General features: G+C 46.1%; 6 protein-coding genes and 2 long non-coding RNA genes across 16 annotated transcripts; 4 read left to right on the top strand and 4 right to left on the bottom strand.

Annotated features, from left to right (window-relative positions):
- Positions 1-3,302: 3,302 nt before the first annotated feature.
- LOC6898459 (uncharacterized) lies at positions 3,303-4,002 on the top strand. The gene is made up of 2 exons (XM_002138466.3): positions 3,303-3,459; positions 3,516-4,002. The coding sequence occupies exons 1-2, from the start codon at positions 3,346-3,348 to the stop codon at positions 3,930-3,932; spliced, it is 531 nt and encodes a 176-aa protein (XP_002138502.1). The 5' UTR covers positions 3,303-3,345; the 3' UTR covers positions 3,933-4,002.
- Positions 4,003-4,021: 19 nt separating this feature from the next.
- Positions 4,022-5,720, bottom strand: LOC4804367 (uncharacterized). 5 transcript variants are annotated; one of them, XM_033378537.1, is made up of 9 exons: positions 5,593-5,720; positions 5,438-5,530; positions 5,271-5,380; positions 5,117-5,211; positions 4,930-5,058; positions 4,729-4,883; positions 4,529-4,673; positions 4,219-4,469; positions 4,022-4,164 (listed from the first exon to the last, which is right to left on the bottom strand). In XM_033378537.1, exons 1-9 carry the CDS (start codon positions 5,704-5,706, stop codon positions 4,060-4,062), a joined length of 1,197 nt encoding a protein of 398 aa, XP_033234428.1. In that variant the 5' UTR covers positions 5,707-5,720; the 3' UTR covers positions 4,022-4,059. The 5 variants fall into 5 exon arrangements, with proteins under 5 accessions (XP_033234428.1, XP_033234430.1, XP_033234429.1 ...); XM_033378539.1 differs by having other exon boundaries at positions 5,271-5,353; XM_033378538.1 differs by having other exon boundaries at positions 4,729-4,880; positions 5,593-5,719.
- A 647-nt stretch (positions 5,721-6,367) lies between these two features.
- Positions 6,368-7,595, bottom strand: LOC117183700 (uncharacterized). The gene is made up of 2 exons (XR_004468839.1): positions 7,484-7,595; positions 6,368-6,954 (listed from the first exon to the last, which is right to left on the bottom strand). It is a non-coding gene; the product is annotated as an uncharacterized lncRNA (long non-coding RNA).
- On the top strand, positions 6,953-7,724 carry LOC6898458 (uncharacterized). The gene is made up of 2 exons (XM_002138465.3): positions 6,953-7,135; positions 7,189-7,724. Exons 1-2 carry the CDS (start codon positions 7,082-7,084, stop codon positions 7,669-7,671), a joined length of 537 nt encoding a protein of 178 aa, XP_002138501.2. The 5' UTR covers positions 6,953-7,081; the 3' UTR covers positions 7,672-7,724.
- A 103-nt stretch (positions 7,725-7,827) lies between these two features.
- LOC26532349 (C-type lectin domain family 2 member D3-like) lies at positions 7,828-8,556 on the top strand. The gene is made up of 2 exons (XM_015184356.2): positions 7,828-7,976; positions 8,042-8,556. Exons 1-2 carry the CDS (start codon positions 7,857-7,859, stop codon positions 8,444-8,446), a joined length of 525 nt encoding a protein of 174 aa, XP_015039842.2. The 5' UTR covers positions 7,828-7,856; the 3' UTR covers positions 8,447-8,556.
- Positions 8,554-12,866, bottom strand: dila (centrosomal protein dilatory). The gene is made up of 9 exons (XM_001360903.3): positions 12,721-12,866; positions 12,437-12,658; positions 10,812-12,369; positions 10,603-10,726; positions 10,397-10,534; positions 9,914-10,334; positions 9,188-9,843; positions 8,838-9,131; positions 8,554-8,765 (listed from the first exon to the last, which is right to left on the bottom strand). The coding sequence occupies exons 1-9, from the start codon at positions 12,745-12,747 to the stop codon at positions 8,633-8,635; spliced, it is 3,573 nt and encodes a 1,190-aa protein (XP_001360940.2). The 5' UTR covers positions 12,748-12,866; the 3' UTR covers positions 8,554-8,632.
- A 982-nt stretch (positions 12,867-13,848) lies between these two features.
- hebe lies at positions 13,849-21,385 on the bottom strand. Of its 4 annotated transcripts, none has more exons than XM_015184355.2 (2): positions 21,210-21,385; positions 13,849-15,642 (listed from the first exon to the last, which is right to left on the bottom strand). In XM_015184355.2, the coding sequence occupies exon 2, from the start codon at positions 15,522-15,524 to the stop codon at positions 14,055-14,057; it is 1,470 nt and encodes a 489-aa protein (XP_015039841.2). In that variant the 5' UTR covers positions 15,525-15,642; positions 21,210-21,385; the 3' UTR covers positions 13,849-14,054. The 4 variants fall into 4 exon arrangements, with proteins under 4 accessions (XP_015039841.2, XP_015039839.2, XP_033234426.1 ...); XM_015184353.2 differs by lacking the exon at positions 21,210-21,385 and adding an exon at positions 20,177-20,197; XM_033378535.1 differs by lacking the exon at positions 21,210-21,385 and adding an exon at positions 18,966-19,077 and having other exon boundaries at positions 13,849-15,644.
- On the top strand, positions 19,134-21,052 carry LOC26533654 (uncharacterized). Of its 2 annotated transcripts, XR_004468838.1 has the most exons (3): positions 19,134-19,321; positions 19,392-19,544; positions 19,831-21,052. It is a non-coding gene; the product is annotated as an uncharacterized lncRNA (long non-coding RNA). The 2 variants fall into 2 exon arrangements; XR_004468837.1 differs by having other exon boundaries at positions 19,134-19,544.
- Positions 21,386-22,179: the final 794 nt, after the last annotated feature.

The raw sequence follows: 22,179 nt of genomic DNA, 5'->3' as shown, positions 1-22,179 counted from the left end.
ACTTCCATTGCGATATAGCGTAATGGCCGCGCCAGGCACTTCAATAGGAGCGGAGGGCAAGGGAAGTCTTCTACAGGTGTGCCCTTTCACTGTTTGTGTGTGTTCAGGCCATCAGCATCAAACGGACCCCAGACGAGGAAGGTGGGAAGGCAGGAGCAGGCAATCAGACCCCGGGCACCGGCCGATGCCGCTGTCAATTCATCGCATTGCCACGAAATTGCTTTTTCCGATAGCTGCTGCTGGAACAGCAACAAGTGAGCGCCTGCCCCCTGTCTTTCTCTCTCTCTCTCTCTCGCTATCTCGCTGAGTGGGTGGAAGCAATGCATATTTAGAGAAGGTAAGGCAGTACCGATCACACACAAGGGCGAGGGCCTTTGTGCTTTTTGCGCGCATCCACGCATAGGGGAACACTCTCCAAAGACTGGCATGAACCCCGAATAAATAGATACATCTCGCTGCCTTACCTTCCTTCGGATAGTGTGTGAGAGCCATATGGGTGTGTTTGTGTGCACAATTTACAAAGGAAATGAGAAAAGGTTTTCGGCTTGCTGCTTCCATTTTGTGTTTGTTTGCTTGCCTTTGACGATGCTCGCGGGGCGGGGCGGAGTGGGGCGGGGCGGCTTGCAAATTGGCGTGGAGAAGGAAACAGGAAGTTGTCAGGGCAGTGTTTATTCTTAAGCAGCAGACGGGAGTCAGGCCGCTAGGAGTCATAGGGAAACGAGACGAGGAAAAAGAGCGTAAGGCACGGTGAAAAGGCAGCTGGGCAGGGAGGCTAGGGTAGGGTATGGGTCGGCATTCGCGGCATGCAAATTACAGCGGAATTTCGATTGTAACCTAGAAACAACAGCGACCGCGACCCTCCGCCGACCCGTCTGCGACGCGAGAGAAGAAGAAAGGTACGCGCATTAAATTCGAAATGTGAAAGGACCTCGACAAAATAATCTCTTAAATGTACGCACAGTACGAGTATCTTGCGGGACCGGCGCACCAGAGCACCGGATCGGGCGGGCGTGTGTTGCTTCAGCTAAATGCCAAAACTGGCAATTTGCTAAAGTTTGCCCCGCCCTCGCCCCCCCACAAAAGTAAACAGACGACGGACTACAGATGGGGTGCTGTGCTGCCTGAGAGGGAAGAGTCCCGAGTGTGGGAGGCAGCGGGATATAAAAGTCAAAGCTTGTCTGATACCGGGTGGAGACCGGGCAGGGACAGGGGCAGTGGCAGTGGCAGGGGCAGCAATGCTCGTTGGCAGGTTTATCTTCTCAGGGGCCAGCGCACTTGTTGAGCATTTTCAAGCAAATGTGTCAAAGAAATTGAAAGTCTGTCTGTCTGTCTGTTTAGGGGAGGGCAGAGTCAACATACAGGTGCACCGGATGGTTTGTGGCACAGGAGTTCGTCCTCAGTGAGCTTTTTCTCTGGTACGCCAGTGTCAGAGTGAGAGTCAGTGGTAGGGCACAAAAGTGACCTTGATGCCAGAATGCGGATAAAAAAATATGGATAAAAAGTCAAAACGTTCTGAAAACATGTTGCAGCGCTCCGGGCCCCCGTCAGCAGCGTAACCCAATTCTGATCCCGGTCAAGGGTTGGCCTTGCCCCTGTGAAATGAACTGTTAACCGCAACTGATAGCAAATTCAATATCTCCCCAGCTCTTGGGGACGCTCTTGGCCTTGGCATCCAGTTGCAACAGAGTTGCAACTCTGTTGCAACTGTCACGGACACGACTTCCATGTCCCAAACGCTCTTTTTTACGTCCGTCGATGCCAGAATTGTGGTTTATTTTCTCAACATTTACCATATTGACTGGGCGTGGGCATGGACGTGACATTTTGAATAATGCAAATTTTAATTTTACTCGGATTTCTGTTTTTTTTTTTTTGGTTTTTGTGCAGGTCCAGAATGTACACAAGCGCACATTGTAGGGTGTATATGTACACATGTATGTATTTACATATGTATGTATGTGGGGTGTTTGTTCGTCCAGTGTTTAATAGCGGATTCTCGAGAGGATTGGACCATTGGTTTTGCATAATGAATGAAAAGCTAACGAGCGATTTCCCCAAAGCAATACCCATGCAATGAATATGCATGCAAGGGTAAAATCGATTTGAAATTTAAATTATTTAAAAAAAAAAAAACAGTGTTTGCCTGTTGTCTCGTTATCATAATCGAATTCTATTATTTGGACAATTCACACAAGTGTGGAATTTTTTTTTTTCTACAATATTAACATTGAATGATTCCAAAAGTAAATTTTGTAAAAGGAAACGCTTATTCAGAATCAGAATGTTTATGATTAAACAAATTCAGTATAAGCAAATGTCACAACTCGTAGATAGAGATAAAATAATTCATAAATATGGGCATAATAATATTTTCGCTTAGATGTTTGCTTGGATTATGAGCACCAAATATGTAGTTTTTTCCATAAAATTTCTCCATATTTACCTAGTTTTCATAAACCTATTTGTTGTGTATTGTGATGCAACTATCCGGCATATTTCAAATGAACTGTTGAACTGTAATCAATTCAGAAATAACGTTACTGCATCCATACGATTGCTACGATTTTAAAAGGCAATTCTACATGAGTATTCTACATGTCGATGTCATTGTCATGTATGTAGACGTCGGGCGACATTTGAAAAACTGTACTATGAATTTGTGCGAAGCTCTCCAGTCTAAAATCTAAAAATCTTTTCCCAAGAAAGACTCCAGAAAGCTTTTCGCTTTTCGTATAGAAAGCATGCATCGCATCAGGGAAATCCCCCATTTGGTGGTCTCTGAAAGCCGTTTAATTGTATTATACGTGTCCCCATATGGGCGCGGCATGCCTATTTCTGATTGAAAGGAGACTCTCTTTATCGATTGGCATCAATTTGAGTCAACAAATTTTAGTCTTAAATTGGCAGAAATATTGCTATATTGTTCAGCCGGGTTTAATATCAAACTCTTTTGACATTATATATACATTATACGAAAAGGGACATATGTATATATGTATGAATATGACCAACAATGCGAATTATCCGATTGCAGTTCCTCTCGTACGTAGTATAGTTATTATATAATTATATAAACGGCAGTTGCTGGTTTTGGACCAATGCTGAAGTAGAGAATATTAAAAATTTCTACCTTGGCAGTAGATCCAGCTCAGTTTTCAGAATTCAGAATGTTCTTTGCATTGGCATTATCAAATACCAAGCATAAGTAGATTATATTGATTTAGGCGAATCATTAGCTGAGACGTGCTCTAACTAGATTATAAACGCCTTAACTCCATTATTCGCCTACGTCTTAACCGAAAGAGTTTTACCACAATTCTGTTACCCGTTCTTAAGCAAGGTGCAATGGATCTACAGGTGAAGCGGCTCACATTTTGTCTGAGCATATTTGTATGCATCTGGAATTGGCAAATCGGTGAAGTAAACTCCTCCGGATGCCATTATTTCAGCACTGACAAGGTAGATTTATTTCTGTGTTACTTGTCGTCAAAGAAGCTGACATCTGCCACCAACAGCGCGACTGGTTTGATGCCCTGACTTCCTGCCAACGATTAAGTATGTGCTTGGCTGATGTAAGCACCGCACAAACCTTCCAAGAGATCGAAAGTAAACTGCTTGACCGCGAAGAGTATTGGTTCGGCTTAAATGGATACGAGAAAATTACCTTTAAATACGTATCCTCTAACCAGCCGCAGAACTACGTGCCGCCACAATCCCAACTTTCATTATCAACAGCGTGTGGGTACCTAAAACCTTTGGGTCCTGACGCGTACGCTATTAGTACAGCATCTTGCGGGCAGCTCAAACGATTTGTGTGCACCCCTACCGTAAAATGCAATGGCCTTGAGACGAACAGCAGCTTTATTTCCAACTTCCCCACGGAAGTGCCCTGCCAGCTCAGCCCTGAAGTATCGACTATACTCGGCATTTGAATTTGTAATGCTACGCTGCTATTTTAATAAATTACTTTCAATTGGCCTGAACCTTGAGTTCGAAACCTTATCCTAAGACCGCAGTCAGCTGCTAAGATTATTTTTTTTATTATTTTTCTTCAGACGCTTACGCTTTCTCCCCTTTTTTTAACTGGGACAAATATGCTCTACATTTTGTTTTGTACGCCTGAACAATTCGACCTCCAGGTGATAGAGCAATCGCGGCATGGATCTTTAATGAAAAACAATTAGAATTCCGCACATTTGGGATATGAAAAGGCTTTACCTCGAGGTACTGCAGTTCACTTTCATAATGCAACGACTCCTCTAGAAGACCTAGGGCCATCTGAAAATGTTCTGGTCGCAGGAGGTAGGACATTTCCCCAATGTTCTGCTTGTACCACTTAGCGTAGTTATCGAGATTGCTGTGAATGTCCATTGTGCAGGCTGACGTGGCACGCGCCGTCAGCAACAAATGCAAGAGAGAAGTCAGACAACCAGTTGTAGCCATGTGCAGTACTCGGCTTTTGAGGTATTCTATGGTGGATATGCATAAATATGTATACATGGGTATAGACCTTCAAACCAATGTTTACTTTTCATAAACGCTGTTGTTTCCGAATTGCAGGTGCTGGCTATGGACTGCACCAAGATGAGGTAGAACTTCCAATTCGTGAAGTTTTCGGAGTTTGACTGTTTGAACAGGACTTGAAGAGCCTCTTGGTGATGGCAGGCAAAGAGCTGAAAGAATGTTTCAGTTAGTCTCAGCAACTAGCCTTTATCCGACAATGGAAACCTTTTCACAGAGAAGCTTTACAAAGGTTAGCTCGTCCACACCTTCATTGATCCAGGCACTAAAGCTGGCAAATGCCTCATTGATGTCCTTAGCTTTGTGCAGTTCCAGCAAGGTGCTCAAATGCATATTCATACACACGCCCATGGCATCGGCTGCTAGCATCAAAGCATTATTTTGAAGATATTTCCTGGGTCCTCTTACCTGGCAGGGCACTGCACAACGGATCGACATAGCTTAGGTTGCTTATCTTCGGATCGGCCACGAGTCCAGTAAAGAGATTGCCCAAAGCGTCTGCCAGAATAGCCGAAAGCTTCATTCCAGACTCCGCATCTGTCAAGAATAGAAGCACATAAAATGATGTGCAAATATCATTTGGGTATGAACCAACCATAGGCCGCAGATACAAAGAGATTGGCCAGGAGCTCGTACTCAGTTTCCAGAAATATAATTAAATTCACCTGGAGCTGCTCAGAGTGTTCTTTACTGATATCAGGGATGAATCATTGTCACTTTTTGATCATATTGAATTAGGCGAATCGTACCTTAATATATACTCCGTGGCGGTGAGGATCCGCAATTGCTGTAGCTGAAGTAAAACCCGAAAGCTGCCAACATTGGCTGGTAACTGGCAATAGAATTTGGATGCCAATAGCTAGAAGGTATCCTTTTGTACATATGTATTCATGTGCATCGAAACTGGCGCACTCACCCTTTCCTTAGCATTTAGTTGTCTCAGGAGTTGGTCCAGCTCGTACCTGGCCACAGGTCCCTGCTGCGTAATTCCGCATTGTGTTTCTATGGTCTATGTGGTAAAAACAGGCATTGTATTTATTATCAACGCACCTTCCTCCGACTATCACTCACCTTGCAAACCAGCGGAAAGCAGTTGCTAATAGTAGAGAAATTTTTGTTTAGCATAATTAACAAAACTCCCGCCACGCTGGAAAGACCATCAGAAATATACCAAAATATGACCATCTCATTTTAAAAATATACCGTAAATATACTGACGAACTTGGCCCACTTAAGCCCCCTTTATTTAAATAGTTCAACTACTTGAGGTAAATGTCGGGAAATATTAACGCATGTAAATTCTTCTTGTAGATCCATTCCATATTTCCTCTGAACTTACAAAAACGGCCATATTTCACGCTGCGCTAAAATTATTACATTTTCATTATTTTCGGCGGAAATTTGAAAAACCCTCTTGGCTTATAATAGGTTAATAATTCTCCGTCAAGGATTGGAAACCATATTGCTAAATTTTGATGTTCGGTCGAATATTACTAGCTAGATAGAACATTCCGCCATGCCCACATAATTTTATACGATTTATGAATAAATTTGTTTCTAAACGAGCTTATTCTAAGTACTTGCTTATATTGGATCTTGTCCAAAATAAGGTTTTAGCAAAATAGGTCAAAACAAAAAAAAAACCAAAGAGCATAGTCGTTCATATTGCTCAAGTTAGAATAAATTTTATACAAGATTGGCTAGTTTTTGGCTTAAACCAAATAGTTCACCAAAAAAAAAACAGTCCCAATGTTGCTGGCATTTGAAGACTTGTTGCGTGTATAGTCCTTTGCATACCCTATTTCGATATTTTCATATGAAGACAATGATATCCAAACTCCTTATAAAACGTTATTAATAAAGAAATTTTCTCAAACTGATACGTTTAAGACATATTGATGCATATGATTAGTATCTTGTAACCTACGGTGCCTGTGATGAGAAACATTTTCTCAATTCTATAATATCCTTTTTCCTAGGGTATGAAAATTAGTGTTGCCAGCAACATTGTGTATGGAATGGGGCTCATTGTCGTCAACCGGTTCAAAGAGAGTCTTACCCGATTGAAGTTCGGCTATCGATACCATCGACTTGATACGAGTGGTGCGCGCCAAATATTAATTGTTTGAAAGTAATGAGCGAAAAATATTTAATACAACACATTGCTTTTATTTCCTCATAAGTCCACTATCGTGCTATGCTCAGTGCTGAAGAACGTGATGAAAAGGCGCGCTTTTTGAATTCGAAATAAATTAGTGCTTTTATTTTAGATGTATTATGGAAGTCTTTCCATTCAAAAAAGTGTCTTCCGTTCAGCAAAAGCACCAGCCCTACAGTATATAGATGTGCCAGTTCATGCAAGGAAAACGTGCCAACATTTAACATTAGTTTGAGCCACGCCTCCATCGCAGAACTAGTTATTAATATGCACATCTGTGTCAAACGAAAAGTCCTAAATTAATTAGTGTTCAGCATGCAAAACTTTCGTACTCGTATATATAAAGATCGACTGATGGCTACGGACCCAGTACAGCAGCAGAATAACTACATATAAGTGAAAATGTCCGTATGGTGTGCAACGGTTGTTCTCATCCTGTGGCTTGATCCTACATTGGTAGATATTTGTTTTCCACATATGCCAAGCAAACACTTACAGTGGACTTACAGTGCCGGCGAATATCAAACTATGATGTAAGACTTGAATCACTCGAGAAAATAAAGGTTGATGAAGAAACCTTGTTTGAATTCAATCTCAAATTAATTGGGCGAGACCGACTGCTAAATGGATCTTTAATCAGCCACGTTGATATGGATGAGCAATATGACGTATGGATAGATATTGCGACATTTAAGAACGGAGAATGGATGCCAATGAATTTGAAAATACGCACCAAGCCATGCGATTTTATGAAGAACATTTTTGGAAAATATTACCAGCCCTCGTTTTTGGATTCAAACTTACCCACCGGCGATGACCTGTGCCCGTTCCACAAGGGTGAATATTACGCTAAAAATGTTGCCATGTCCACCGATAATTGGCCATCTTTCACAATTAAAGGACTCAACAGAGTCAGTTTTTCCTTCCTGAAAAATGGCAAGATTGTTGGTGGGTTCGTTGTGGTAATTAATTTATTTGATCGAAACACTTGAGTGATCGAGACTAATAAAATGAATAAATATTGAAGGAACATTTCGGAAATAAACGATTACTGCGTACAAATGTATAAATCCAATCCATTTGGCATGCCTCTGTAGCAATAACAGAGTTTTCTATGCCCTAATCTCATTTGGTAGCTGCTGGTCATGCCCCTGCACTACTTTGCATTGAAGCCGACATGGATCTAGATCGAGACCTCCGATTTTCAATTTTTATATCCATAGTTTTCCTTATTTTTATCATCGACACTCATCGAGTGGAGTCCAGAGGAACTTGCCACTACTTCAGTGTCGTAAAGGTAGTTGAGCTGATTGTATTCTTAACATTTTCCACAGCTCACAACTTCAATCTAAATTCGCGTAGAAAAACTGGGAAACTGCATTGGACATATGCATGGGAATGAGCATGTGCCTGGCAGACTTTGATACTGAGAAACACTTTCGAATTCTGAGTTCCCTGACTCTAAGTCACTCGGAGTACTGGTTTGGCTTGAACAGGAATTTTACAGAGGACTGGAGTTACGTATCAACCCACCACAGTAGACGATATTTGCCACTCGAAAGTGGCTTGAGCGACGAGCATCATAACTGTGCAGTTATAAGGTCTTCGGACCAGGAAACCTTCGGTGTCTGGGCTGCCCGATGTGAGGAGGAGAAGATGTTTGTCTGCGCTGAATCTATTTTCTGCATGAAGGAACATCAGTTCAGCAGATATTCGAGTGGCTACAATTCGTTGCCGAGGCATGAGGCAAACGCCTGCCGCAGATAATTATTTTTATTAAGTTAGCAATCACGCCCAGTCAGAATAATTTCTTTGTTAACGAAAAAAGGGTTTCCCATTCAGTCAAAGTTAAATTAATAAATTTATGGAGCGGGTAAGTTTCTATTCTTTTTACTCTTTGGAAGTATTTATGTTTATGAAGCTATCTACTACGAGTACTCGTATCCTAGATATCTACTTGACGCAATAGTCCTTTCGTTGCTGCCGAATGACAGCGTTAAGTTTGAGGCACTGCTGTCGCAGCCCATCGTTGTCGCCCTTGAGTACCTCAATGGTTTCCTCCTGTCGGTGAATGGTATGGTGGACCCTGCAAATCGAGAAGTGATTGATAAATGAGGGGCGAACATTTCGCGGATGGGGCCATGGTGTTGTTGCTTACCGTTTCTGGAGCTGCTCCATTTCCTGCTTGTGGCGCTCGCTGAGGACGCTCAGCTCGCTCTGAATGTCCGCGTTGAGGTTTTCGCGGAGCTTGTCTCTTTCTCCGATGATGTCGCCGCACATTTTCTTGCTGTGGCTGAGCTCCAGCTGGAGCTGCTGGACCTCCGCCTGGGAGTTGCGCACCTGGGCATCGGCCTCGGCCAACTTGCTCCGCGTCTCGGCATACTTCTCCCTCAGGGACTTCTCCACACTCTCGGCCAAGGTCAGATCCTTCTCGTACTTTTCCTTGAGCCGGCTGCAAAGGATGGACGTTGCAGAAGAATTGGCTACACAAGCATTCAAGTTACTTACGCGATCTTCTGCTCGTGCTCCTCGCCGTTCTGCAGGGCGTCGGCCTCCATGCGCACCACCAGCTCATCCAACTGGCGATCCCGCTCCGCCCGATAGTGCTGCCGGATGGCATTCTCCTTCTCGGCCTGGTCCAACTTGCACTTGTTCTCGTACTCCGCCTTCCACAGCTCGAAGTCGGACAGGTACTGCTGCTCGATGGTGTTGATGCGGTTCTGGTACTTCTCCTCCTGCTTTGCCATCCTCTCCTGCATCTCGAACTTGGCCTGTTCCAGCTCGATGTCCTGCTCGCGCTGCGCCTCCTGGCGCTTGGCCTGGTAGTCGCTCTCCTTCTGCCGCAGCTCCGTCTGCAGCCGCTCCCGTTCGGCGGCGAACTCCTCGCTCAACTTTTGGCGCTGATCCGCTTGGGCCCTCTGCTCCTCCTGCAGCTGGCGCTCGAAGCGCTCTCGTATTGCAGTGCGCTCCTTCTCTATGATGGACTCGCGATCCTGCGTGCAGCTCTCCCGAATGCCCGTCTCGATCTGCTCGTGCTTCAGGCGCGCCTCCTCAAGAGCGTCGAGCAACTGCATCTGATGGCTTCGCTTCAGCTCCGTGACCTCGCGCTGATGGTCGCAGTTCATTTTGTTGATCTCCGCCTCCAGGCCCTTCACCGTCAGCTCCTACCAGTGGACGTGGAAATGTCAGAAAAATTAAACAGAACTATTAAAAACTTGCCTCCACCTAACCCACCTTAATCTTCTTGGTGTTCTCGCGGACCCAGCGCTCGCGTCGGATCTTCTCGCCCGCCAGTGTAGTCTCCTTGGCCCGCGTCAGCTCCGTCTCCAGTCGATGTTCCCAGGCCTGGTTCTGGCTCTCCAGGCGCCGCGTCAGGGCAGCCACCTTCTCGCACAACGACCCCTTATCCTTCAGAAGCTGCTCAATAAAGCCCTGATGCCGGGACACCACCTCCTCGTAGTGTTTCTTCTGGTCGCGCAGCTTGCCGGCATTGTTTGCCTTCTCGGCCCGCAGCGACTTCTGCTTCTCCTCGCGCAACTGCAGCACATGCTCCTTGGACAGGTGAATGGCATTGGCCAGCTCATTGGCCCGCAGGCTCAGGCCAATGACACGGCGGGCCAGTTGATGGTTGGGCAGCATCAACAGTTCCGATAGCCTGGAAAGCAGAGCCAAATCGATCAGAAAAGCTAGGAGAAAGGTTCAGGATCGTTCACCTACTTAGGCACTTCGTCTGTGATGTCGGGTTCCACCACAAACTCAACCTCCGAACGATTGCTATCCGGCATGGACCGCCGCGTTTCCATCAGCGTCTTGTCACAGCTACTTTCCACATTGTTCAGATAGGCCAAGATGTCCCTAGAACGGTTTGAAATTCTCGTTATTTCTTTAGAGTTCATTTCGACCTTATTCAACTCGATATTTACTTGTACTTGTCGCCGCTCTCCTGGACAGGTCCCTCACTCATAGTCCCCGTTTCGGCGGTTTCGCAGCGCGAATCCAACTTTAGGTTGAGCTTAAGGTCGTTGGGAAGACGTTCGGCATAGTTGTCTATAAAGATGATATTCTATTAGGACCGAGATCAGTTTAAGGAAGAAGGAGCGGGGTATATACTCCACTCTGTCTAACAATTTACCTCTCTTCTTGTCCTCTTCGATCTCCTTGATCACCGACACGATCTCGTCGTAGGTGGAGTCCCTGGAGTCTTCGTTTGACTTCAGGGACAGCTGTGACCCACTATCGATGTCATTGGCATCTTCCAGACCATTCCCGTCCAGTCTCTGCTTGTGCAACTCCTCAAACTGGGCACGAGCCTGCTTCTGCTCCTGTATGCTCATCCAGCTGTCCACCTTGTCCAGATTGTATTCACTGAGCTTGCGCTCCTCCCGCAGGCTCCCCACACTGACCGCCTTCTTGAGCTTCCCAGCGGGACAGGCGCTAATGGGTATTCCTGTCTTTGGGAGCTTCGACTTGCTGATTCTGTTGTTGTTGGCCTCGGCACTGGCGGGCTTTACATTCTCCTTCTTCTTTCCCACAAATGGCGGAGTGGATGCCACCTTCAGGTAGTTGTTAATGACCGAGTCTGCGCTGCTGTTGCTGTTGCCGTTGCCGTACTTTCGTCGGTCATCATGCACCGCTGGGAGAAAGTTGTTTTCGGCCCCAAAGTTCCGACCGCTGGCACTGGGGTACTGCTGGCAGGAGGCACTGTTGGTGCTGTTATTCTTCGGAGAGCCCTTTGGAATAATAGTGGCCAGGTTCTTGGTCTCGGATAGATTGTTCTGCTTCTCCTTGGCCGGTGCCGCTGCCGCTGACTGTGTTGGAACTGGGGCATACTTGTCCAGATAGCTGGGAAGCGGCTCGATGTTGTTCAACGGCTCCTTATGCTTGGGTGAACGGTCCGTGCCGAGATGGTTCCTTACGATCTGAACCCCCACTGCCTGCTTGTACTCCCTGATGACGTTTAGCTCTGGCGTGGTGGACTTTTGGGGAACCAGCAGAGGGGGAGAGGGCGGAGATGGAAGCGCCATGTCCAGGAGCGGAGTGGACTCCATAAAGCGACAGCTGGGGGTGTCGCAGGCACACTTGACCTCAGCGGAAGAGGCCTCATTCATGCTGGTGGTGGAGGAGGAACGCGTACTGCAGGTGCAGTTCTCCGAGGGGCACTTGGGGTACTCGTACGTCTCGGCCAGAACTTCGCCCTCGGCTGCGGTAGAGCCAAAGTGCACGGATTTCTTCTGGCCAGCCGAATCCGGGGGCTCCGCCTTGCTGTGGAAGCTGGGCAGAGCTATTGGGCCGGGAGCCGAGATGCTGGGCCGTGCTTCCTGCTTGTCATTGTCGCAGTCGCTAGAGTCTGCATCGTGGTGCATGTTGGGTTTGCTGAAGGACACACGCCCCGGCAGATCCGGCTTGGCTGTCTTCTGCAGCAGGGTCGCATTGCTGAGACCCTGACCCTGGCCCTGGCCCTGGCTCTGGCCCGTCCAGTTGGTACCAAAGGACTTGTTCTTATCCCCGACGGGCATAGTCACCAGGAAGCGCTCCAGCTGCTGCTCTCCCTCGCTGCTGTCCGGAGTGCGCTTTTGCGAGGAGAAGTCCGACTCTGAAGAGTTGCACGCGCTGGCGCTGCGGCACAACCAGCTCCGTTTGATGGGCTCCCCCAGCAGGGTCTTGAGCAAATCGTTGGAAGACACTTGGCGCTGAAGATGTATAAGATATTAAAATGATGGAAAGATCCTTAATATGCTTGTGGTATGCTCAACAAACCTTGCTGTGGGACTTGAGCTCCTTATCGTTGAAGTAGACGCTCAGCCGTTGTCCGAACTTCGGGTCCGCGGACTGTGGTCGTCCCAGGAAGGGCGAGGAGCGACTGCGTTGCTGCAGGAAGTTTGCCGAACGGGGCCGAAAGTGCGGGCTCGGATTGTGGAGAGTCGTCAACGAGCGACTGTTGTACTTCGGTTTCAATTTCTGTCGTGTGGCGAGGTTTATCTGCGTCCAAAGTTTGAGTACAGCGAAACAGGATAATAGTAGAGGGAGTCTAGTCCACCTACCTGCGAGCCCTGAAGACTTAGATCCATAATCGCTTGCAAATTAGTAATCAGAAATCGGGGGGCAACTCATCTAAGTAGTCAGTTTTCAACTGACAGGAGTGCCATGGCCAACTGATTTCGAACTAAGGATTAAACTGAACTGAACCCCATTTGACAATTCGTTAGTTGTGCCATGGTCGAGCGGCACTTTGTTTTGGCCAAAAGGGGAAAACAACCACCTCATGGCTGCGGCATATCGATTTAACGCATGTGTAACGGGTCAGGTGCAGGACAGATGTTGGTAATGCTGGTCAGCACTGCAACCCCCAAAACAGTCGGCCGGTCCGCCTGGGCCAAAAGTTGACATGGTTACCGGGCCACTGCCGCTACCGGGTCCAACCCCTGACAGGTACAGGTGTCTTCTACATGGAACCCACGTGACTCGGTCGGTGTCTATGATTCACCATTCAGCCGTCCACAGTCGGTCTTTTCCAATTCAATTAAATTATTATGTTATAATTTATTATGTTCGCAATCAATCACTGACTATCGCGTACAGACAAGACCCACCGAATCGAGGCAATTAATCATGGAAGGCAACTGATTGCCGGTAGAGCATATCGAAGCGAAGGACAGCTACACCTCAGGGTTCAATGCTAGACCTCAGCCAACACTTTCGTTTTTTCATTCACAAAAGTAATGCATTCATTGAGATCGGTGCGAGGTCCCCAAACCACATGGGGATTTATATTGTATCCATCAGCCGAAAGCCGTCCAGACAATTCTTCGACAAGAAATTTTTAATAAAACTTTACTTTTGGCGGACTTTAGAACGAATGTTCGTGCTCTCTTATCTGTTATAAACCAACTTTATCGAAGGCTGATTAGTCCTATCTTTGAAATACTTCAAGAGAATCAAACAAAATCCAAGGGAAATGCCAAGCAATGTTCGTTTTTAATAATAATAATTTATTTAAATAAAGCAAATGGTTTCTATTGAAATAAATGTAGTTTGGTTTAGTTTAGCAGGCTTAGCAGCCAACAACAGCTCCCTTCAACAGCTGGCTATTTCCATGGTCATAGTCCAATCTGGTTAGGGCTTCATGGATGATCCATTGTCCATAATCCATAATCCTTTATCCGTTTTCCATTGTCCATTCTCGATACTCGATACTGACTGATGCGCGAAGCATAAAATTAAATTTGGCAACATTTCTCATAATCAACTTAGCAGCTAACACAAAATACAATACATAGATAGCTCTCTCTCTCTCTCTCTCTCTTTCTCTCGTCTGGCCTCGCCTCGCCTGCCCTTTTAACAACAATTGAACTAATCCTGGCCAGAGTCCGCACATTTACTCCGCACGCAGCACGGGCGTCACCTGGACATCGTCCGCCTGGCCATCGTTTTTGATGTCGAACTTCAGTTTGGCCAGATCCTTCAGCTCTCCGTCGGAGGACTCAGAGGTCACCACCTTGACCGTGTCGGGATAGTTGTTCTCGCCACCGCCCAGCTCCTGTGAGAAGCTAACCACCGTCTTGGGCTCGTAGTTGACGCCAAGAGCACCGCTGGGGTCCGGCGAGGGTATGCTGGGGCCATCGCTGCTTTGGCCATTGGTGTGGGAAATGGTGATGCCATCGGTGTCCTGGCCATTTGTGGCAGGTGCTGCTGTAGCTGCAGCGGTCTCGCCGTTTTGCACATGCTGCACAACCTCCACTTGAGCCTCAACGGGAGAGGGTGTACGCGCTGCTGTCGCTGGGATGATCTCCTCAGTTTTTGGCTTTGACTCGTCCTCTGACTCAATCTTCCTTTCAACGGGTACTGGAACTGGAGCTGGAGCTGAAACTGATTCTGCTTCCGGCTCTGGAGTCTCTGCCTCGGGCTTGTCATCATCCTCCCCAGCCACCGCTTTGTTGACCTCCTCAATGGCCTTGGCCACCTCTTCGGGAGCCACATACTCCTGATCCGTATGCCCATTGGTAGTGGTTTCGGGTTCCTCGCTGTGACCATTGGTGACAGCCGCAACCGTCTCTGGTTCGCTAATCAGGGCTGATGTAGTCACAAGTGTGGCGCGCTCCCGCTGCTCCTGCTCCTGATGCTGCTTCTGCTCTTCCTCCTCCTCCTCGCCGACCTTCTCGTGCACTGGTGCAGGCATTTCAAGGGACGGAACTATGGCCGGACTGGCCATGGTCTCCACAAACGAGGTGCGATTGGGCGAGTCTGGCGAGATCACGACGTGAGTGAAGTAGCCACTGCGACGGTTCTCGAAGTCCAGCACATTCTCCTTGGCCAGACGCTCTTGGATGCGTCGCTGACGTCTGATGAACTCCGGCACATTATCATCCTCGGCCTCGGCGGGCGGCGGAGATGTTGCCGCCTTTGGACGACGTAGCACGACCTTGGACGCCTCATTCTCTCCGCCGGCAGCAGCTCCATTCCCATTCAACGAGCCATTCCCGTTGGTGGTGGCGGTGGCCCAGCTGGTGGCCGCTGTCGATGGCTTGAAGACTCCATTGAATTTGGTGCCGACGATGAATTTGTTGATCTCGCTCCCGGTGCCGTTGCCGGTGCCGTTGCTGTTGCTGTTGCTCCCGTTGTTGCTGGCACTCTTGTAGGGATTGTAGTTGTTGCTGGCGGTCTGCTGGGGCGACAATGGACTGGTGCCATTCTCCTCGGCCTTGGGCGATTTGTTGCCGATGGTGAAGTTGGGCTTGCCATGGCTGATCAGCAGCTTGGTGGCCGGCGAGGGGCTCTTGTCCGGCAGCGGGGAGGGCAGTCCACTCCGAATCTGTATGCTCGGCTTGTTGTTGATCGTCTCCGCCATGTCTGTGCTTGTGTTAGAGTGTCTGTATCTGGGTGAGATGGCTTTTACTTTCCGTTTCCGTCGATCGTCGCTCTGTCGCTGCTCTAACGGGTCTTTGGGTTTCTTTGCAGTCGCTGAGCTGCAAACAAAACAAAACAACGACAAAAACAGCAAACAAATTAATATAACATTTCAAAGGCCAAAAATTAAATCAGTCAAAATTTAAACATGCAAATTCGGGCTCATCATGCTCTTAGGGTGAAAATCGCGTATAATAAACATATAATTTAATTGCAGCAATTTTATTTGATTAAGAGAAACCCGCTGCAGCTGGACTTATAGCGGACTAAGGCCCTAACCGCCGCAAGCTGCCCCAGATAAAGTTTACTACTATTCTAATCGAATATGACTTGAGTCATGCTGCCTTTGTAATTTTTATAGAGTACTTTTCAAGACCTTGAAATGTTTTGTTTCTCAGCATTTGCCGAGATTGGGAAATGAGTACCTATAGTACACACTATAGGTAGTGTTCGTTCTATATTGAGACTGTGGCCCAGTCACTTTCGCAAGCAAACACCTTGCACTCGTCGTTTCACATGGCGTATGCGCAATTACGCAACTCCAGCCAGTGCCAATGGCAGGGTCAGCCGCTGTCTACAGCCAGGCCGAAAACAAATGTCAGTTGATTGTTGCTTGTTGATTGTTGGCAGAGGTAAGCATGCTTAAATATCAATTAGATCGATTGGGGCTTGGGTTTGTCCAAGTGTAATGGCCTGGCGGCAGAGGCGGTCCCCGGTTTCGGGGGCCGAGAATCAACGCCGCGGATCGATCAACGATCAAGCATGTGACTCGATGGCTGACCCAAGCCTATCAGTTGACCAGCACACGTACGGGATCCACTATCCACATTGCTAGCCCCATGTCTATTAACTGTAAACAGATAAAATGTGTGCATAGGTAGTGCCATTTCCCCACCTTTTCCACCATGCCACTTGGGTAATTTAATTAAATGCTACAATTTATAGACCTATATACTCGTACCTTGTACGAGGCAGCCACTCATAAATTCTAAAGGCGTTCAATTGCCCGACGAAAGGTCAGCTCTCCGCTGCTGTTTGATTTGTGTCTCATTTTCTGATTACTCAGTCGTTGCTTTATAGTTGATTGCTTTATAGTGTCTGGGATGGGTATTCGGAATCGCTTTAAACATACACAACATAGCAGATGTCAAGTGAAACGATATATAAACACAAGTGGGTTTACAATATCGATCTCCATTGTGGTGGATGACGACTCTTGGCAGTGCATCCCTTGGTAGAAAGGGTGCCCGCTGACCGATATAAACTTTTAATAAAAATGTCCCTAGCTACTCCATAGTTAATTCAATCATTACTCATTCTCTGCCATATCTTTGGCTAGCTTTGGTTTTATAATTGACATAGTAACTTAATTATTCAAACTGCTGGCTACAAAACTGGGCTGCGAACGTGCGTCAAGAGGCTTACAGGTCTCTGGGTCTGTTTGTTTACTTAAAATGATTTCCTTTCCCAGTTGGAGCAATTAAAGAATGTCTGGAACTGATAGCCGCAAAATGAAAACGAAAACAGTTTATAGCACAGACTCGACTACGTTCCTACGTACGTACGTATTCCCGAGTGTGTTTCAACTCTGCCGCGAGGCTTACGAGCAGTTTGCGAATGTTTATTTTTATGATGCAAAAGCCGGGGAGTGTTAATTGTGCACCTCTGAGAGCCAACTGTTCGTAAAGATCCCTCCCACGTCTTCGGCTTCGCAGCTGAAAATGTGTGTTATCTTTTCTCTGTTTGCTATTTGAATATGTACGTTCCCCACTCACTCGGCGATTGGTTTCGTTTCTCACCCAGTAGATTGGCCTTGAAATCGCTGTTGTGTACGGCACCATGAAGTGCAATGTGAGTTATTTTCGTTTCCAATTTGCATAAGGTGAACGAGAGTGAGACTCTATCGAGAATAAGCTTTGAATTTATGAATATGGTTATCAAGGCAGAATAAAGCTCTACCAACATTTTATTAGTCGATATAATAATATATTTTCAGATAGAACCGAGGCATTTCAGTGTGTTTCTCAGATCTTCTCACAATCTTGTGATGAGATGGCAACATTCCCATGCGAGTAGACCGAGTAGCAGGCCTCAAAAGACAACCAAATTTCTCCAAAAATTCTTCGAATTCAGGGTGTGAATTGATTGTTTGTGCCAAACGCTCAGATAAAACATTCAAAACCATAAAAGCCCAGCTCGAAATGAACCAAACTTTGGTTTAGAAATTTGATTTTTCTGCTCTCCCACTCCCCGTCGCCCGTGGACCGTTGCCCGCTGCCCGTGGCCCTTCCAGCTTTCTGTTGCGTGAGCTTGGTGCGTCTATCAGCCGGAGATCAAATTAGTTTCTTGGCCCCCTTCCCATTCCCATTCGCATTCCCGAACCCTTTTCCGTTCGCTTTGGTTCGACTGAAGCTGAAGGTGTGGGTCTTGTGGTTGCCAACAAACTCGGTCATCTCTGTCCCTCTGTCCCTCTGTCTCTCTGTGTCTCTGTGTGAACAGTGCACAACAATTGCAATCTGCTCAGATCTCGGCCGGGATGGGAATTCCGCTTACCCAAGAGTTGGCTGGATACGTGTAGGTACTACAGACAAACATTAACAGGGTGGTGGGGTGTTGCCCGTGGAGGTAATCTTATCACTAGCTGGTGTTCTGCCATTGCCAAAAAGAACACTGATAAGCGGCCAGCATAATCCAGGGCGATAAGGCAAGAATATTGTAGCACGGGGCGAGTACGCGGAGGGCGGTCAGCAATGAGTATTATTACCCAATCATGTGATTAACGGCCCTCGCAGGCGTAAAAAGAAAGTGAAACCTCTTTGCATAAAGAAAAGCTCAAGCCAGAGTTGGGTTCAAGGTACGACGACGATGGTGGTGTTGGGGAGAGTGTTTTGTTGGCTGGGCGCATAATTAGTTGTAAATATTTTTTATTCGTCTTGGCGTTTTGCAATTTATGGGATTTATAGTTATAGTTATGTATGTGCATGTCTGCATAATGCCACCAACCACCGCAGCTTGGTTCCAGCCCTGAGCTGTGAAAGTTACCGGTCCGTGGGGGGGCGGGGGCGGGGATTAGCCCATTGGAATTTTTCCTGCCATGGGTATGGTTGGTTCGATCGGGTACTATCGTATATAGAACGTGTTTGGGAGACAGACGCGACAATTCGCTACAGACGAGCAGTTTAACGGCAACAAATGTCAGAGTCACGAACAGTAACCGTAAGCGGCTTTTTCTGGGCGGCCAACGCGGCGTATGAGCAATCGTAAGGCGCTCAGGCAATATTTACACGTTTGCAAGTCTTTCAAAAATTATTGTTCTTCCCTCCCTCTCCATCTTCTATTTTTTGACACACACACACATACACAAAGATATACTCTTAGACGCACCTATGTATAATTGGAGGCTAACTGTATTTGTCGTCCGCGCTGCGTTACCGTAAAACGCCAAAACGTAACTGAAACTGAACCTGAACCAACTTCCAACTTCCAACCGCCTGAAGTCAGCGTTGCCAACGCCGTCGTCGTCGTAGCCATCGCCATCGTCGTCGTCGTCGTCGTCGTCGTCGTCGTCGTCGGTTATCGTGCGCATAGCTGGCAAAATAAATACGAAAATACCTGAACTGAACTGAACAGCAAATGGGAAATGTTGTTGTTGCTCTCTCTTGGCGCTTAATAACTAAACAGAAAATCCCCTACAGGCGCCCTGCGTGAAAGGTGCGCTCCCCAAGAAACCTCTAAGACGTGAGTAATTTTCTTTTATACATTTGTGTCACTTAATTATTCGCAAATTATGCATCATTTAACTTTCGAGCGTTTTGGGCAAACACACAAAAATGTCCAAATTAATGGACACCTCCACTTCCGGCACCAGAAGCTGAAGTTGTCTCAAATCAAAAGAACTGACATTAATGGCCTGCACAAATATTTACTTACGGAACTAGGGTCAAATGTGGCGCGCAGACAGGTAAACAGGTAAATATATAAATAATACAGAGGTTTACACGTGCCGCAATCATCTGATCACCAGCTGATCATTAATATGCATTCTGGCTCTCATTGTTGGCACTGCAAATCAGTTGAGTAAATTGGAACAACTTGTTGAGTCACAATATACACACATGCATACATCCATACGAACTGTAGTCTTTATTTGCTTTGCCAAATGCTCATACTTGTATTATTTATAGAAGAATAGTTACTCAATAACACCTAGAGTGTTTATAAATACTGCAATTATTGTGTATTTATAGATCAATCACAAAATTGGTTGACGTAACTTGAACTATGAGTGGAGTACCCATATTTCGGTATCGTAATGGTATTAAATGATTTAATGATCCCATGAAAACCCATAATATTTGTGGAATCTCCCATCTATCACTTACTGCCCGCATAAACTATAAGCATTCCCCCACAGATTGGCACAGGCGGGGCTTCCGCCGTATCTACTTGAATTTGATAACTTTTGCCAGCCATCCAGCCAGGCACCTAAACTTTATGAGTTTGTGTTCGATTGTGTTCTGTTGCTGTTGTGCTGTGTTGTGTTTTGTTTGATTATTTCGCCGATATGAAGAGCAAAGAGCATTTAATATTTACACGATTCGTTTGGCCCTAATGCGAGGGCTTCCGCACAAAAAGCTGCCGCCGCCCGATTCTCGAGCCCGAGCTGGCCGTGATAAGCGCCGGAGGGAGGCGGAAAAGCCGTTTGACTTGTACACTGGCGCTGCGCTGAGGAGTGGCCTATAAACGGAACGTATCTGCGCCGCACTTGAAAATAAAGCCAGCCAAAGAAAACTGGTAAGCCTTTCGACTTGTTTGACTTGCCTGCGCATAGGAAGCCAGTTTTGTATGGCCAATCAATGTGCTAATAACAGAGCTTCTAGCTCCAGTTCAATATTTGCACATCATTACAATTACGTACGCCGAAAGAGAGCTCAGCTCAGCTGTGCTCTGCTCTGCTCTGCCTTTCGGAGTGTGCATTGTTTTAATGATCTATTTGCGCGGTTGAATAACACACTAATTGACACACAAACACGAAGCGGCGCGACGCGACAAACGAACGTGCACTAAGGCCCCGGAGTCGATGTCGGAGTCGATGTCGAAGTCGAAGTCTCCACATCCACATCCATATCCACATCGGGCGAATGGAATCGGTCGTTAGCAACCTTGACAAAGAAAATTTTCAATTAACGGCGAACGCCAATTTGCGTACAGAGTGCGAAAGAGACGCGCAAAAAATACGAGTAACACAAGACTCCACACAACACGCAAAATGCTCAAAAAATGGTTCGTTTTCGTAAGTCGAACAATTATGTCTTTAACAATTTGGGTCACTTATGTTATGTATCGAAGAGAACACAGACTCTGCGATTCTGCGTGCGTTGAGATTATCGCAAATGGCAAAGAGATATATGTATCTACAATATTGATTGGCTTAATTATGCATAATAAATGCCACTCGAAGAGTCTTAATTTTTTGATTCAGCTTTCATTTCTTATATGGTATATTGCCGGGCGCTGCCAATTAAAATAGAAATTGTTGACCAGCCAAAAAAGTTTATTTTGTCGTTTGTCGACTGCCGAATGCATTTGCATAAAAAATTAAAACTTGAACACAAACGAAACATACAAATTGTTATTGTTGCTGTTGCTACTGTTGCTGCTATTGTTGTTGTTGTTTGCAAATGCACGCGGTGTAAAACTTTCGAATCTGTTAGCTCGTCTGGGGGGATCGGCTCTTTGGTGCTTGGGAATGTTTTGAAGCGCAAAAACGCTCTACACAGGCGCGTAACGTGTTTTCAACTGAGCGCAAAATCGGCTTCGATCGGTACAGCACGCTGGCGGCGGTGGCGGTGGCAGCCGCGCCACAACAACCACAATACCAGCTTTAATGAATGAAAGCGAAGTTTTTTCTGTTGCCTTTGTGTATATTGGTGCTGTGACAATGTGCACTTTTTGTGAGCGGCCCCACAATGGGCGTCCTTTGAATTCGCACAAAAGAAAAACAAAACAAAAGCAAAGAGTAAGCAAAGCAGAATGTAACGTATATGCAAAGCGGCTTAAACCGTACCAATTCGAAGCACTGGTTTTCTCGCATTTTGCAGCACCGAAGGATTTTTTCAGCCCTGAAATCAGAACTTATCAACAATGATATGTTGCATTACTACGCAATGCCGATGGCCAAATTATGTTATTCAGCAACAAAAGGACCTATAAATATTTTTGGTACTCGAAATACTCGAACTTGTATATGAGTCTGTAATTTCACTCAATTACTTAGTACTTACTACTTTTAATAACTGAAGGCAGATAAGGTATATACACAAACACACAAAAAACAAATGGAATCGAATTTTTAAATGTTAATTTGAATTATATAAAGGTATATTTGATCAATTTTATTAATCTATTGAATTAGCATTCATATTTTTTACCTTATTCAATTTCAAACAATTTCTATTTGGCGCGCACTTGCCTCCAGTCGATAGTATCGCAAGGCCTTTCTTAGGATTTTCTCTTTTTTTACTTTCTCTCTTTTTCTAGGTGGGATATCCTCTCTTCGTCAAGGTATTTTTCATCGCAGAATATCCTTTTTCAGC

Source organism: Drosophila pseudoobscura, chromosome 3 (genome assembly GCF_009870125.1).
Source record: "Drosophila pseudoobscura strain MV-25-SWS-2005 chromosome 3, UCI_Dpse_MV25, whole genome shotgun sequence".
NCBI lineage: Eukaryota > Metazoa > Arthropoda > Insecta > Diptera > Drosophilidae > Drosophila > Drosophila pseudoobscura.
Note: the sequence above shows the minus strand (reverse complement) of the source record. Positions and strands in the feature narration are given on the sequence as shown.